The sequence below is a fragment of the Lepisma saccharinum genome, chromosome 2, assembly GCF_977018435.1.
Source record: "Lepisma saccharinum chromosome 2, izLepSacc3.1, whole genome shotgun sequence".
Classification (NCBI taxonomy): Eukaryota; Metazoa; Arthropoda; class Insecta; order Zygentoma; family Lepismatidae; genus Lepisma; species Lepisma saccharinum.
Window position 1 is genome coordinate 7985427 of NC_139230.1, and position 15120 is coordinate 8000546.

Genomic DNA, 15120 nt, shown 5'->3' on the forward strand with positions numbered 1-15120 from the left:
ATAAACACACATAAACTTGAAATCATGTTGCTACATATCATGGTATGAGGACCAGAGGAATGTAACTCTAAAAATGCAGTTGTTTCTTTTGTTTAATGTATCTCCTCTGAAGAGCTATAATTGGAATTGGATCGACATATCTCCACTTCTAATCCTTAGTAGTAGTAAGGTGGAGTCACTTATCTCCAAGTTACTAATTCCTCTTAAGAGTCACACATATTCCTAAGAATACATTATTTACTCTCTCCTGTAAATTTGATAAATTGGAGATACATCCCTCTGGTTCTCACACAACAGTTAATAGTCAGTGACGAAAGAGTATATTGCATATTTATTTCCTCAGATCAAATACCATTTTATTATTGCCACTTCACTTATTATCCAATAGCAAAGTTTATTGGATACATGGACGACTAACTCCAGACCAACAAGAGTGATCTGGAAGGAATAGATAGTCTGGGTATAAAAGATAAATGAAAACAATTTTTCAAACAGATAAAACACATTCATCTGACACAATCCTTTGTGAAGCACATGCACCTATTTATGATGAGCTTCCATGTTCAAAATTAGGAGCTTTTGTTCATATCAGTTAACTTGACTCTAGTCAACAAATGGCGGCATTCTATCAAATTGCATAAGTTCTTAAGGCAGTGAACTTGGGAAACTTCCATTTGGTGAAGCATATCTAAATTTCACCTACAATTTCTGAGATCCTGATAGATCATTTGATGTTCTGTTGACTTTGGTACAGCCCAATTGGAATACTTGATGGCCATTTACCCTAATAACTGACAGAAGTCATGAAATGCTGGTTTTGTAAGCGAAATTTCAATTAGAGATGGCTTAATCTGGATTTTATTAATATTTGGAATCCAGATAGATAACCCGGAGAATGCAGATTTTGGAGGCAATCTTGATTTCAGAGGAAATTAAATATAAAATTAGGCATTACAGTCACTGACCCACATGCCAGAAATAAAAACAAAATATTATTATCACACTGCACAAGTCCCTGGATGTCACAATTACTTAAAAAAAGTTACCTATTATACCTCAGAAGATATAAATTCTTCTTAATACAGTTTTAAACAAAGTATTAATAATGTTCTTCAATACTGAAAGGGGCTCCTCTTTAAAAGTCATTTAATCATTCAGAGAAAGTTACACTGGTAAGATATATGAAAGTCAAATGTTACATATTGTTAAACTTATAACAATGGCTAATCGGCAACTCAATCCTGTAGTCAGTTAACATGTAAAACCTACCTGGAAAAACCATTTTCCTTTACCCCAATGAATTTGTATCTAAAATTATCTCCATTATGAAGATAGTCAGGTATCTGCTGCCAGTATATGAAAACCGTGCGACTTGTTGATCCTCCTGTAACTTCAAAGCTACCAATGTCAGTCTTTGGTGGGCGATCTGGTACTGTAAGTAAGAAAAGAAGTGTCAGAACTTGGCATATGATAATATTAGAATATCTTAGGGATGTGCCGAAGCCAATTACAGATGTATGAAAATCGGCAGAAATTGACATATCGGCATCGGTATCAGAATCGGCAAAAATCCGATATTTAAACCGGTACAGATTATACTAGAGTTTTACCTTCTAATAAGTTTTATATTCTAGTTTTGTAAGATTTATTGAAAATTTGGTTATGATTCGTCATTATTGTAGAGTTTTTGTAATAAAATTATTGCAAACTCTCATTCAGAGGATCAACCTAACTATAAATCGGAAATAACACAGTACATTGCTGAACCAGGATCTGCTGTTGTATTGGAAATTCAATACAACAGTTTAAGGACTGGGCCAACAGTTTCAGATAGCATCCTAGACAATGAAAGGTACTCCCACCAGGGTCCAAGCCTGGGACCCCTTGATTAAAACAGGTTCTCTTTAACCCATCTGCATACCTAGTCATCGAATCGAGGGGTTCCTGATTTTCATCACATAGTTTATTTTTCTGCCAATAGATGGCAGAGGTTGTATGTTCTTCTAAGCTATGACGTGTGTGTTTGTGCTGCTAAGTTTTTCATACCATTTCAAGCGTGATTTGTTCCGTAATTTCTCATGTAAACAAACCTTCATTTGTTACGTCTTGTAAACATGTCACGTAAGAATGTTGTAGAAGATTCTGCGATTGGAAAGTTGCTTTTCGATAGCGATGAAGAGGTAACTTTTAATTTTGGAATTGGAGAAGAACACAGCAATTCATTTTGTGTTAGTGAAAGTGAGGAAGAGGTGGCTGTGGCAGGGAAAAAACAAAAGGTTGAGGAATCGAAATGGACAGATGTGTGTGATCAAAACTATTAGGTGAGTTTCTATGTATTTTTCAAGTAAACTGCATATGTTCATACTTATTACTGTACTTTCACTTCAATATATAAAATTTTCACATAAATTGCTTGGATAGTTTTTACAATATTTGACATCTTGTCTTGCTGTGCAACCATCACAGGACATGGCCAAATTTAAATGGTATTTCATAGCAAAAAATTTGGTATTTAAATGGTATGCGGATGGGTTAAGAATAGATGCTAAATTTGAGTTGACATAAATTCTGTTATCAAGTATGAAGAATCGGGGCCATTTGTTAATCACTGACACCTATTTGCAAGGTTCCTTAGGTAATGGAAAACTCTTTTCACACTTAAAATTAGAAACCAAATAAGCAATAGTCTGAATGATGTAAAAACAGCTAAAAATTGACCATCAGAAACCTCTAAAATATTCTTAAAACTTTTAAAGCACAATAACATAAAATAACTAACAATACACTAGGTAAATATACTTACATGTTGGCTCTGTTCTGTTAACTAGTGTAGCAGGATCTGACCATTTGTCATCTCCTACGGCTGCAGCAGACTTCATATATACCCGGATATCATAAGGTGTATGGGCATATTTCAGACCAGTCAAATTCAGGTAATACTGCTGCTTACCATGAACTTGAATAAGACTGGAATTTGCAACCTGAAATTAAATTAATACAATCTTATGAAGCAGAACATTTTAAACCACAAATATGAATTTTGTGTCCAAATATTTTAACCCCAAATACAAACATATAAGAAAATTTGGAGTAAAGCACAGAAAAGTATACTCAGCACACAAGATACAGAGGATGGAATAAAAACAGTAAGACCATTTATATTATCAACATCATTATTCTGAAAACAATTCAATGTGCAGACATAAGAATTAGGTATTTATAATCCATGGCAATGGTTGCCATGGAAACCAGATACCAACATTTGTTTTTGGGTTAAGATTTGTACTCCACTCAACAGAAGTTCTCAAATTGTTAGCAAACCAACAATACTGTAAAAATTTCTTAGGGGGAGAGGTGTTTAGATTTAAAAAAGAGAGAAAATAAAATACCTTGCATTACACACAAGTATTATTGTTACTTCCTTTATCCCTGTCCTCACCAATGACATGGTATCATCACGTCATTGCTTTGTAATAAAGGTATCCTGGTTTCAATACCTGGTGCGGGCACACAGTGGTTCGAATCCCACTTTAAACTGTAGGTCCAGTCCCAATTAGCCTATCTGTGCATAAAAGTGGATTTCAAACAAAACTCATTAAAACTTCCTTTATGCCAATTTTTGGGTGTACACATTTTTTTATTTAAGTGCAACACAGGATATTAAAGAGTTTTCAGTTAACAGAGATGATACTGTAGTATTCCAGTGTGTGTGGTCTATTGGTTTAAGAATCGTCTGACCATGGCAGTTGTCTGAGTTCTGTTGGTGGTGCCAAGGTGGATACCTTACATCTGAAACATGTTTCAAGTCTCATGGGCACAGTTTCAGTTCTGACAGGATGAATGGAACAATAGTTATATTTTTCTGCTTCCATAATAATTTCTTAACTGCCTTGGTAAGGTATATATTTCTGAGGTTAGACTAGATTTTTTTACTTTTTTTAACAGGCCAAGGCAACTCAAATACAAATATTACAATTACATTACAACTAATTGACTGAAAAGTTCCAGCAAAGATTTTTTAAAGTTTGTACACTCCAAACAACAATTTTGATTTTACTTACAATCCTGTTGCATGGTCTCCATGCTAGAGAGGTTGACAGAGCTGAGCTCTCAACAATAAAATATTTTGTCCCGCATTGTAACCGTGTGGTGTAAGGCATCATGCTCTGGGCTCTATCTACAGGGCATGCACAGGTTCAAGTCTCCTGGGAAGGGTAACAACTTTTCTCCTGAGATTTCAGCCTGTGTGTGGGTGGGACTGGTGGCCAGGCCACCCATTATCGTGAGGAAATTGGGAAGCTACGTATGAGTAGCGTAACCTGGTCAGAGAAAACCTACAACAATGACTGGGGGTTCGTCGTGCTGACCACATGTCACCCTGTAACTGGTTGGATGGTCTCTAACTTCGGCAGGTGGGAGTGAGGCCAGCAGTTGGTAGGCTGTTGCACCATGGGTTATTATTACTATTATTAATGAAATATTTTATGCTTGGGGCATGTTTTAGAAACAGGAATATTAAATGTTACAGCTCATTTACTGAAATTGTACTACAAAAGTAGAATTTCGACTTTGATTGAACTTTGTCTGAATGCAACCAAGTCTTTGAACTGAGTCCTTGGAGTCAGATTCCAGATTACTGATGCATATGTTCAGTTTTGAGACAATCAGATTAAATAAATCACAAAAACTTTTACCATGCAATTTTTGCATGGAATGAATTACATTTCCAATAATTCCTAGGATATGTGAAAACTGTGCAAGTGTTTACACTATGTGTACTTTACATGGTACCTGGACACTTGAAATAAAAATCGGTCAATATTATTGATTAAATCCTTCTGATACTCCAATACTGATACATTAGTAGTGTTTTCCAATCAGCCCTCTTGTCTTCACCAGCATACATCAATGAGAATAATGAGAAGATACATACTAAACTAGGGGGGGGGGGGGGGAAGCTACATAGAAACTTACATGCCACTGGTCTCTTCTATCCCATTTTGAGTTGTACTCAACCCTGTGCTTAAGACCAGGTGGGAAGGTCTGCAAAGGCAAGTGGACTGTCCAATATAAATATATGCTGTGAGCAGTTTTATTGACCACTTTCAAGTCTTTAGGTGGAGAAGGAATAACTGCAAAAGAAATAAGATTTGTTACAAAATGTCATGCTGTCTAAAAATTAAAAAAAAAAAAATAATTCAATGGTAACAAATGCAAAAATTTCATTTATAAAATTAAGCTATGTAACTGTGCATAAACAGGGTATACATAAAAACTAGACTGCAGTTAATTTTTTACTTGATAAGGAGAAAAAAAATCACATAAATCATTCAGTACATTTTGGTTTGTAAACTGCATAAATCAATGGCTGTGGCTGATCTCCATGGTGGAGTGCACAGCACGCTACAATGTCTGGGGTTCAGGCTTTGAATCCCAGCATGTGTGTTCTCTGCAAGTGTTCCTTTAAATTTCAAATTGAATGACGACAATAATTACAGAATAAAATAATAACAGACCTCACACCTACTATTCAATCATAGATTGCCTCACTCACGAGGTACTTAATATTGTTCTGGTCCCCAGAATGGCAAAAGTAAACAAATAAAATACTACAAATCAAGTACCATACAATTATTTTTCTTTCATTATATGTATGTTATTTTGTCATGTATATTGCATCAATAAATAAGAGAATTAACCATTCAATTCATGCAACTGATGTCCTGGTACATTTTAAGGCACCAGGACACTAAGTGCAGACCCTTGAATGTATGCAGGTGGAAGCAAGCTTACTTCGGGGTCCCCCCCCTTTTATTTTTTATTTTACATAGTGTTCATCAATTTCTTCATATCATCACTCATCCTAATCATCATGATTAGCTAAAAGGGACAGGAAAGGACTGCTAAATCGCAAAAATCTAATCAAATCAAATCAAAGGCTATGCATATTTTTGCACATGGTGTACTTCTCTATACTGACCCTTGCGCAGAAAAAATCAAGGTGTAATATACTGTCTGGTACGAAAAATCATTACTTTCTAGGACTTCACACCCAAATCTTGTAATACTAAAATAATTCACTTTGTCCAAAAATGGGGCACAAATTATAGGTGCTGTATGTACACTTCCTTTAACCTATAATAAAATTAATCATCTTGATCGACTTGAGCTTCATGTAATACAAATAATGCTTGTAAAGAATTTACGCTGAATGTTTGAAGTTCAGGGTCTTCAAATTTTACACATTAATTTGTAAAACGAAGGACTTTGCAAACCTATGTTACAGTGTTAGTATTAATGCCACATGTCAAAATATTGTACAATAATTTCAACTGTAAATTCTGCAACCACTAATCAAGAACAAAGCATCTCATGTCACATGCTAACCAATGGATATTTTCACCTTTAAAAACTTTTAAAAGTTACAAGAAAAAACATCACCTGCATTGAGAGAGAAAATACTGGCCTTCAACAAACTTCATCAGAACAGGAGACCTTAAGATCTGGATTCACCAGGGTTGGAAAGCAGTGGCAACACTGTCGCTATGTTGCATGTGAACAAGTGAGGGTCCTGCTGCTTCTAGCACATGGAGAGGGAAGGCATAGCTGTGCAACACATTAAGTGTTGCTAGTACAGGGCAAGCAGACAGATGATTGATTGATTGATTTGCTTTATTTTACTTTGCTTTCTGTGCCACTTTTGGCTAATTTGCGAAGATGGGCATGAGTGATGACATGATGAAATTGATGAACAGACACTTGCAAACATCCATGCCCAGGCCGGGATTCAAACCCGGGACCCCTAATGTTGTAGCGCGATGTGCTAACCACTCCGCCACAGGGGTCGGCAAGCAGACAGATAAGTATGAAGAAGCTGTTACATAGGGTAATAAATTGGATTGGTCTAAAATGCTAATTCAGGGTAGCTACTCTAGGACCATGATAAAATTCAAGTATAAGTCCCGGTATTAAAAGCAAACTTTTGAAAAATTCAAGGGTACCAACAGAAGTTCTCTCCATTTGAACATGACGTATTACCGCCTCTCATTAACCACACACAAATATACTAACAATATAAAGGGTCAGTGTGATTCCAACATAAATTCTAATTCAATTCAATTAAACAGTATACATATATAAAATATTTAGTTTAAGGTGCGCAGTTTACATTTACCATTTCACATACTCAGACTTGAAATATATCTACAAACTCAAGTCACAAATGTTATGGGATATACTAATCTATGAAAAATTGTTAATTGTATAAGAATATCACACTCAAATTTACCTAATCAACTCTGAGATATCGTATCTCGCAATAATCTTCCGACTGTCAGATAGTGTGTTCTGCAAAGGGCACTAATAAAGTAAACGGATTGAGAGAATTCTGTTTTATTTACCACACAGCTATTTCCTTCTTCCTCGATAAAAATAAAAGGCAAACTGTGAAATACTTGACTCAAGGCATTTATAAATATATATAAATTTAATGGGATTTGGATTAATAAAAGTTGCAATTTTTCACGTCTACGGAGTAACATTCATGTAGAATTCACGGACCCAATAATTCACGCATAATGTCATTGAGCAGAGCATTGGCATGGTATGCCAGAGACCAAGGTTCGAGTCCTGGCTGAGCCTGCATTTTTCGCTGAAATATCTAAGTAGTACATCTCCAGTGTGTGCGTAATTTAATGAATTGACATCTCTACACTGGGAGGAACTAGGCAACGTCTATGTCTACAGTGTTTCAAAGGCAACAGATCCCATTGTGGTAGCACTAGAAGAGACGATTCGACACAGGCAAAACAGAGACAGCAAAAAATCAGACAAAGCCCAACTGGCTCGGTAGCTCAGTGGTAGAGCAATGGCACAGTATGTCAGAGACCTGGGTTCAAGTCCTGGTCAAGCCTGCATTTTTTGCTGAAATATGTACATAACATTGTTGTAGTAAAAATCACAGTAGCAGTTGAGAGTCAATTAACCATAACTTTAAATTGCTTGAAAACATCATATATGAAAGTCAATAATTATTAGTATGTATTTTATGCAATTTTTAAATCTAGTAATAATTATTCACATACAGTGCACTCTTTTTAATTCGAAAAAATTCTAATTAACCAAAACATGCATTATTAAAAAAAAGAAAACTACTCTGCTACAATATAACAAAAGTAATGAACATGCAGTAGACTTTATCATAATCTTGCATGTAGTCCTATACTGCAAGCAAAAGTCAACCCTCCCACAATAGCAATTAAGTTAGCATTAAATGGTATTGTATTAATACAAAAAATCACATACTCGTGTGACTTAAAGAAGTTAATCATTTTTGTTTGCTTTGGTTTGTTTATTTTCACACAAGTAACAAAATCTTGAATTTCATTCATTGCATGAAACAAGTGATCACTAACTCTTTCCACATCTCTTAGAACTTCTACTTTTTTGTCTAATGTTAAGCTAGTACATGCACCAAGCTTCGACATTGTGAACAAGGTACCCTGAATCCCCACAACTGATAACTGAGGGCAGATAAGAAGACTTTCACAAATGGGGGGAAACAGTTCAAGGAGAAACACCTGCAAGCAAAAGGGGTGGGAAATCCCACCTTATTGAGGAGAGGGCAGAGGCTGCATACCAGCAAACAGAAACTTTCTCTTTCCTACAGCTGTCTCTGGATAGCTGCCTTTCCAAAGTCGAATTATATGATAATTTTTAACATTGGTTTCAATAGGAATTTCAAGGAGAATAAACTTCTGTTCAAATTACCCAATACTTCAAATTATCCAAGTTATCAAATTATCAAGTTATTATCAAATTAAAAAGAGTTCACTGTATTACTAATATAATAATAGATTTGAACTTACCATGTGCAAAATGATGGAATTTTAATACTTGAAATTTTACAGTGCCTAAAACATTTGAACCTTGAATGTAAAAGTATAAATACTCATATGGTTGCCTGTAGAGTGGAGATGTTTTTAAATCCCAATAGCAAGAATCATTAGTCATTGTATTATTTGGGCAAGAATAAATGAAACTGAAAACAAAAAATAATAATAGTAATGAGAAACAAACATGTTGATAATTTGAACTACACATAACCCTGTCTTTCTGTATCAATATTACACACATATAAATTCATAGTATCAAATATAATTTTAACACAGGAAAAACATGCGCGCACACACACACACACAGTAAATTTGCAACTAACATCATCTTCAGTCAAACTGATTCTCATTTTGAATAAAATTTGGATGAATTACATAAATTAATATATTACGAGTTCCTGAATAACTATATACAATATCGATATTCAAAAAGGACAATAGAAATGCTATTTTTTAAGGTACACAAACACAAATTATTAAGATATTACACTTAACATTCTTTTGTACTTCAAGTGAGTTAATACTTGTTTTGGCGATAACATGGTACACACCATTTTCAAAAGCCACAGAAAAATATTTTCAAAGATGCAGAACAAAACGCAATAAAAATAAAATACAAAAGAAGACATGATAAAATATAAAACAATGGCAATTTGGCAAAATTATAGAATTACAAAATGTAAATATATATCAGGAAGAATTGAGTCATTGCATTAAATATGTCCAAATCCATAAAATCTGCACAGGGTAAACATCTTTGCATGTGTTAATTTAATGGCCTGGCGGAGGTGTCTGGTGGTAGGTGAAGTATTGAGGCATTGTCCTCTGAGGGCCAGAGAGAATGGATAGTTTTCTTGGGTGGAATAGGCTATCTGTCCACCCTAGTCACAAAACAAATAACTTGAGCTGCCTCGTACACCTCCACCAATAAAACTGACACCAACTCCCCTGTGCTTGTCACCCAATATCATCTCCACCTCAACAAAATCAGGCACACCTTAAGTTTCCTCCTACCCATTCTTCACAGCGATCCTGAAACATCTTCCTGACAAGCCCAGAGTTGTTTTCTAACATACCCCTAACCTCCAAAATATCCTGGTCCACACCACCTCATCACCACACAACCAATATCCCCATCTCTTAAATGCAACCCTCCAAAATGCACAGCCATGAAAATAGGTGGCAAGGCAGAATTGCACTGGTACCATAACCATGTGTTTAGGTGCAAAGCCTACCCCATATTCATCACTTCACACCCTCCAGATTCACATTGCCACCGGCAAATTTACCCTCAACCTGTCACACCTCAAACCTCATCTATATCCTTATCTGCAACATCTGTGGTGACTTTTACCTAGGGCTCACTGCCCTCAACCTCAGGATCAACAAACCACTGCTCCTCCACCCAAAACCTGGAATTCACTGTTACCATCCATACCAACCATCACAATATCCATTTCAATGATTGATTCTGGGTAGCCAATCATCCACCCCTTAGCCCAATTCGCCAGCACCTCAGTATGAAAAAGATGAGAGAGGGGCCTACATATGCCATGCCATGAATGCAACCACACCCCAGGCCTGAACAAGGCCACCCAGTAACTTCCCCAACCAAATACATCTTCACCCCTAACCCTCCCTCTCCATGCCACACCCTAAGAGAACCAAGTTTTTCTGTGCCACTTCTTCAATTTAGACCCGACAAACTCGACAGATCAAACTAGCACTTCTGTTTCCGCCATACTACAGAAGATTGTGACTCGCAGCCATAAAAATTTTGAATTTTTCCTGTCTTGAGTTTCCTTTTTACTTGTGGCTGCTGTTATTTGGCCCTTGTGACCCTTCTTCCTTTCATCCACTATATGTATGTATTTATAGTGGAACCCTGATTTCATGTTCCCAAATTTTACATTTTCCCACATTATACATTCAATCTTGATGGTGCCAACATAGCAAAATGTCATGAAATTTTATTCCATTTTACATTTTCCCTCATTTTAAGTATTTTCAGCTTGGTCCTCTGAATGTAATGTATGTGCATGTACACATACAGGACAGGTGATATGCAAACTTATAAGGAGTGGTGTGTGTCTATACATAGTTTAAGTTTATATTGGGAACAGGAAGTTTAAATTTACATTGTGTATTACACTAACTGTCGTAACTTCTCCTTCAGGATACTCTTTCTATTTTATGAACACAGAAAATTGAATTGTTGTTTTAAGTCCACTTTATACAGATAAGCTAATCGGGATTAGTTCTACAGTTTAAAGTGGGATCCGAACCACTGTGCAATGTGCCTCCACTGGGTATTGAACCCAGGACCCTTGATTACAAGATGACAATATTACCACTATGGCATCAGGAGGCCCTGGGCAGAAAATTTTAATTTCAGTCAACAAACCAACACTTCACATGTAGCATCACCTTGCAGAGTTTTGCTGCTTTCAGTGTTTACATTTTTTATTTTGATCTAAGATTATTATAATTTTGAATTAGCTGTCCTTTTCCAACTGTAAATCCATCCACAAATGTAATTATTTGCAGCACTTCTCTTTCCCACATTTCAATATTTTATAAATATACCTAGTAAAATATAAATCCAAGGAACAAATTAAGCTGCATTACTCTCGTAAGTGAAGTAGCACATGTATTGACTGCAATACCACTTGGGCTGGCAACCATCTCGTGAACCATCGGAAATGAATGATCACTATCCATGCTGTTTTAGTTAATATGCTACAAGTTTCAAGGAATGATACTTAGCATATGGGACTTTTTATGCCTGTAAGTCTCTTGGGACAGGATGATTTCAAAAGCACACTTTTCAAATATGTAGTGATGTATGAAAAAAAAACACCTAGAAGGATACTATTTACCATAGATAGCTGGAGCTGTTTTTTTTTACTTTTCATCTTGGGAAAGGAATCTGACTCCTTTGAATTGTGAAATTGTGAAATTCTTATCCCATCAAGTACAGCAAGAAGAAGAAAAATCAACATTTTCCCCAAAAATCCTATTTGGAGAACCCTTGTGGGCCCCACAATTAACTAAATACAAAAATTATAAAATTTAGTTAAGTTACAATACAGGGTGTCCGGATTGTAACAGACAGTTTTTAAATAGTTATTACATTTCAACAGTCTGAGCTCTAACAAAAGCAAAAGCAATAGTACATTTGTGAGAAGGTTCAGCAAATTTTAATGCATGTACACTCACAGACACTTCTGGGTTGTAATATCACTACTCAAAGCAAATATCACTGCTACAACACAGAAGTGTCCGTGGCTGTACAACTAGTGGAGGTAGTGCTAGTGTCGCTAAAAAAAAAATGTCATCGGTACAGGAAAAAGCACGCATAGCTCATGGAAGTCAATGCGGGAGGCAAGCATGCAGGTTCCAAGGTCGACTGTTCATGAAGTTGTGCACAAAAGGTTACGTTTGTTTGCATACAAGGTTTTTCTTGATATGCTCTAAGTAGGGTCAAAGGCAGGTAGACTAAAGTAAAAAAATATAATTTGAGGGTGTGACGTGTTTTTTCCACGAATTGTAATAAGTGATTTAAATTATTAATTTACAATGCGAAAAACACCTCACAACTCTTCCACCTTCATGAGTCTGTACGCTGTGCGTCAGTTTGGTTTGTGCGGAGTAGTCCTAGAAGTTGCCGCTAGAGGAGCTCGTGCTTGCTCGTCGCTTTCTCTGCCTCAGCACACTGTAGTGGAAAAGTTGTAGGAGAACCGCAGCAGCGTGAAGTCACGCATAGGGGAACTGGGTGTCAGCTAGACTTCGACTAGTTAAGCAGGAAGAAGAATGAAATGGATGTGTGTTCACAGGATTGTTAAAAGAACCTAGTCATGAACTTTTGGTGTAAGCTGTGCTGCGTATTTAAGTAATCAACTCGTACACATATTTTTTCATTACGAGACGAACACAGAGTTTTCGTAAGTTGTCATTTGCGTGAAATAAGGCAGAACAAACTGTGATTCTATTTGAGTTGTGCTATTGTTCTCCACCTTGACTGCTTGGGTTGGAACAGCGTGAGTTGTCTTAGTATCACGAAACAAACAATCAACGATCCAAAAGGAACAACAAGTTACAACAGTGAGTTGGGTATGAACAATTTGACTCCATACGAATTTTTGACTGTGAACTTATGCGTGGACACCTTGGGCATGCTTTTGGTGAAGAAAGTGAATGACCAGCAAGAATAGGAGCTGCGAGATATTTGAGTATTCACCGAGTCAACAACGGAAACCAAAACGGAAGACTTTACGAGGATTGAAGTGGAAACTGCATCCCTCCAATTTGATGATTGTTTTCAATCCAAGACACGTCATGTCAAGGAACGGCTTGGTGATTGTCGCAGAAGAAGAAGAGTAGGTTGTGACAAAGGACTACTTTCTACCAGAAATTACCAGCACGTCACAAAAATTAAGGTACGTACAGTGAGTGGCAATTAATCTTGTTCTTGGAACATTCAGTGAAAGTGAAGCAATATAAGCACGTAAGTGGAACGAATGTAAGATTGGAATTTGCAGAACTGTAGTTTTCACACATGCATTACCTTTCGACTGTCAAAGCAATTGTAAAGTTAGGACAGCCAGTTTTGTTCGTTGTGGGTTTTGTTGATTGCGAAGAAAAGTCTCCCTCCCTTTGGATACCAAAACTAAGATATCTTAAAATAAAAATGTGCAATGAATGTACAGGGTGTTTACGAGCGCCAGTTGATATAATAGTAACATTTGATGTAATTTAAGTACTGGGGTATAATTAGTGAGCTGGATGCACGTTATACGCTTTAATCATCGCGTTGAATGGGCGATGTATGCTCAAGTTGAAATGGTGACTTTGTTTATTGATAGTTGTTAAAACATATGGAATTAATGACCACTCTTGGTCATCCTGTACATTGTCAGTTAAAGTTGGGTTATGTACGAGTGACGCAGGTCCTTCACCATTGTTCTATATTATTAATGTATTGTTATGCATCAATAGTCACCTACTTTGTTACGCTAGGCTATTGAAATAAAAGAAAGATGACAAACTACAATTAATTGTACAATTTCTTAACCTTTAGAAATGTAGCAAGTAAGGAACACTTAAATTCTTGGTTGATTGTAATGTTGCAAAAGGATGAGTGATTGTTTGCGCGAATATCCCAAATGAGTCAAGTAATTGGGTACTGAGAAATTAAAGACTAATGATAGGATTGAACGTTGGTGCAACACATGTTTGGCAAGGACACGCAAAATTGCATTTTGTTGAGAAACCTTCGTATTTCTTCATGTCTTGAAGTATTGTGGTGTGTAGCAAGTTGAGTTAATACTAGATATAAACCATAGATTTTATCTTTGGTTGATGGTTCTCTTAAACGAGACTGAGGCGATACGCAAAAATGTGTCACAAGCTTCAACAAGACACGAGACTCTTGTAATTGGTTGGGAAGTAGGCATAATTCTTTCGATTCATGCCTTCCTAGGCACCTTCCACTTACTTTATTTTCATTGCCCACCTTCCACATTACAAGGGCAAACTAGACCTTTTTCCCATTTTTTGCATTAAAAAAAATCAGACAAGAATAATATTTTCTCACAGTGTGTTTCTTTGCGGTTCTTAAACTTAAGTGCCTAGTTTGAATTGTTGTTTAAAGTCCACTTTATGCACAGATAGGCTAATTGGGACTGGACCTACAGTTTAAAGTGGGATCTGAACCACTGTGCAATGTGCCTTTACCAGGTATCGAACCTGGTTAACTGCTTAGTTTACATAGCCCTGTTGCAAGAAATGAAGTTTGGAAATATTTGTTAAAATTACTAGCATAATGCATTTTGATTATTCTTTTAATGATAACCACCAAAGAGTTTTGAATTATACTTAACTTAGCAAAATAGTGCTAGATTTTAGTTTCCTATTTACCTTCATTTATTGTAGGGGCTACTGGGGCTTGTAAGGAGGAATACTTTACATAAAATATATTTTTCTTCTTCTTCTAATTGTGTTTGTATGGAGGTAAGATGTTAACATGTTACTTTCTGTGAAAGTATTCCTCTGAATAAAATATTCTTTGCAGAATAAAACAAACATCAACACGCAATTCTAATTCTACAATTTTCTTTTGGTACATATTTGAAAAGCCCATGCTTTTAATTTCAAGTGGATTTTTAATACTAATTTATGTATTTCATATCTCCATATGTATGTATATCAATGAAAAAGAAAAACA

General features: G+C 36.1%; 1 protein-coding gene across 1 annotated transcript in view; it reads right to left on the reverse strand.

Moving 5' to 3' along the window:
- The window catches only part of dome (cytokine receptor domeless), a 153973-nt gene that overhangs the window by 38663 nt on the left and 100190 nt on the right, over positions 1 to 15120 (reverse strand). Inside the window, exons 6-9 of the mRNA XM_083117013.1 lie at positions 8868 to 9040; positions 4975 to 5132; positions 2804 to 2981; positions 1270 to 1432 (exon numbers count right to left, since the gene is read on the reverse strand). Coding sequence (XP_082973139.1) covers positions 1270 to 1432; positions 2804 to 2981; positions 4975 to 5132; positions 8868 to 9040 — 672 coding nt within the window. The remainder of the gene's footprint in view (positions 1 to 1269; positions 1433 to 2803; positions 2982 to 4974; positions 5133 to 8867; positions 9041 to 15120) is intronic.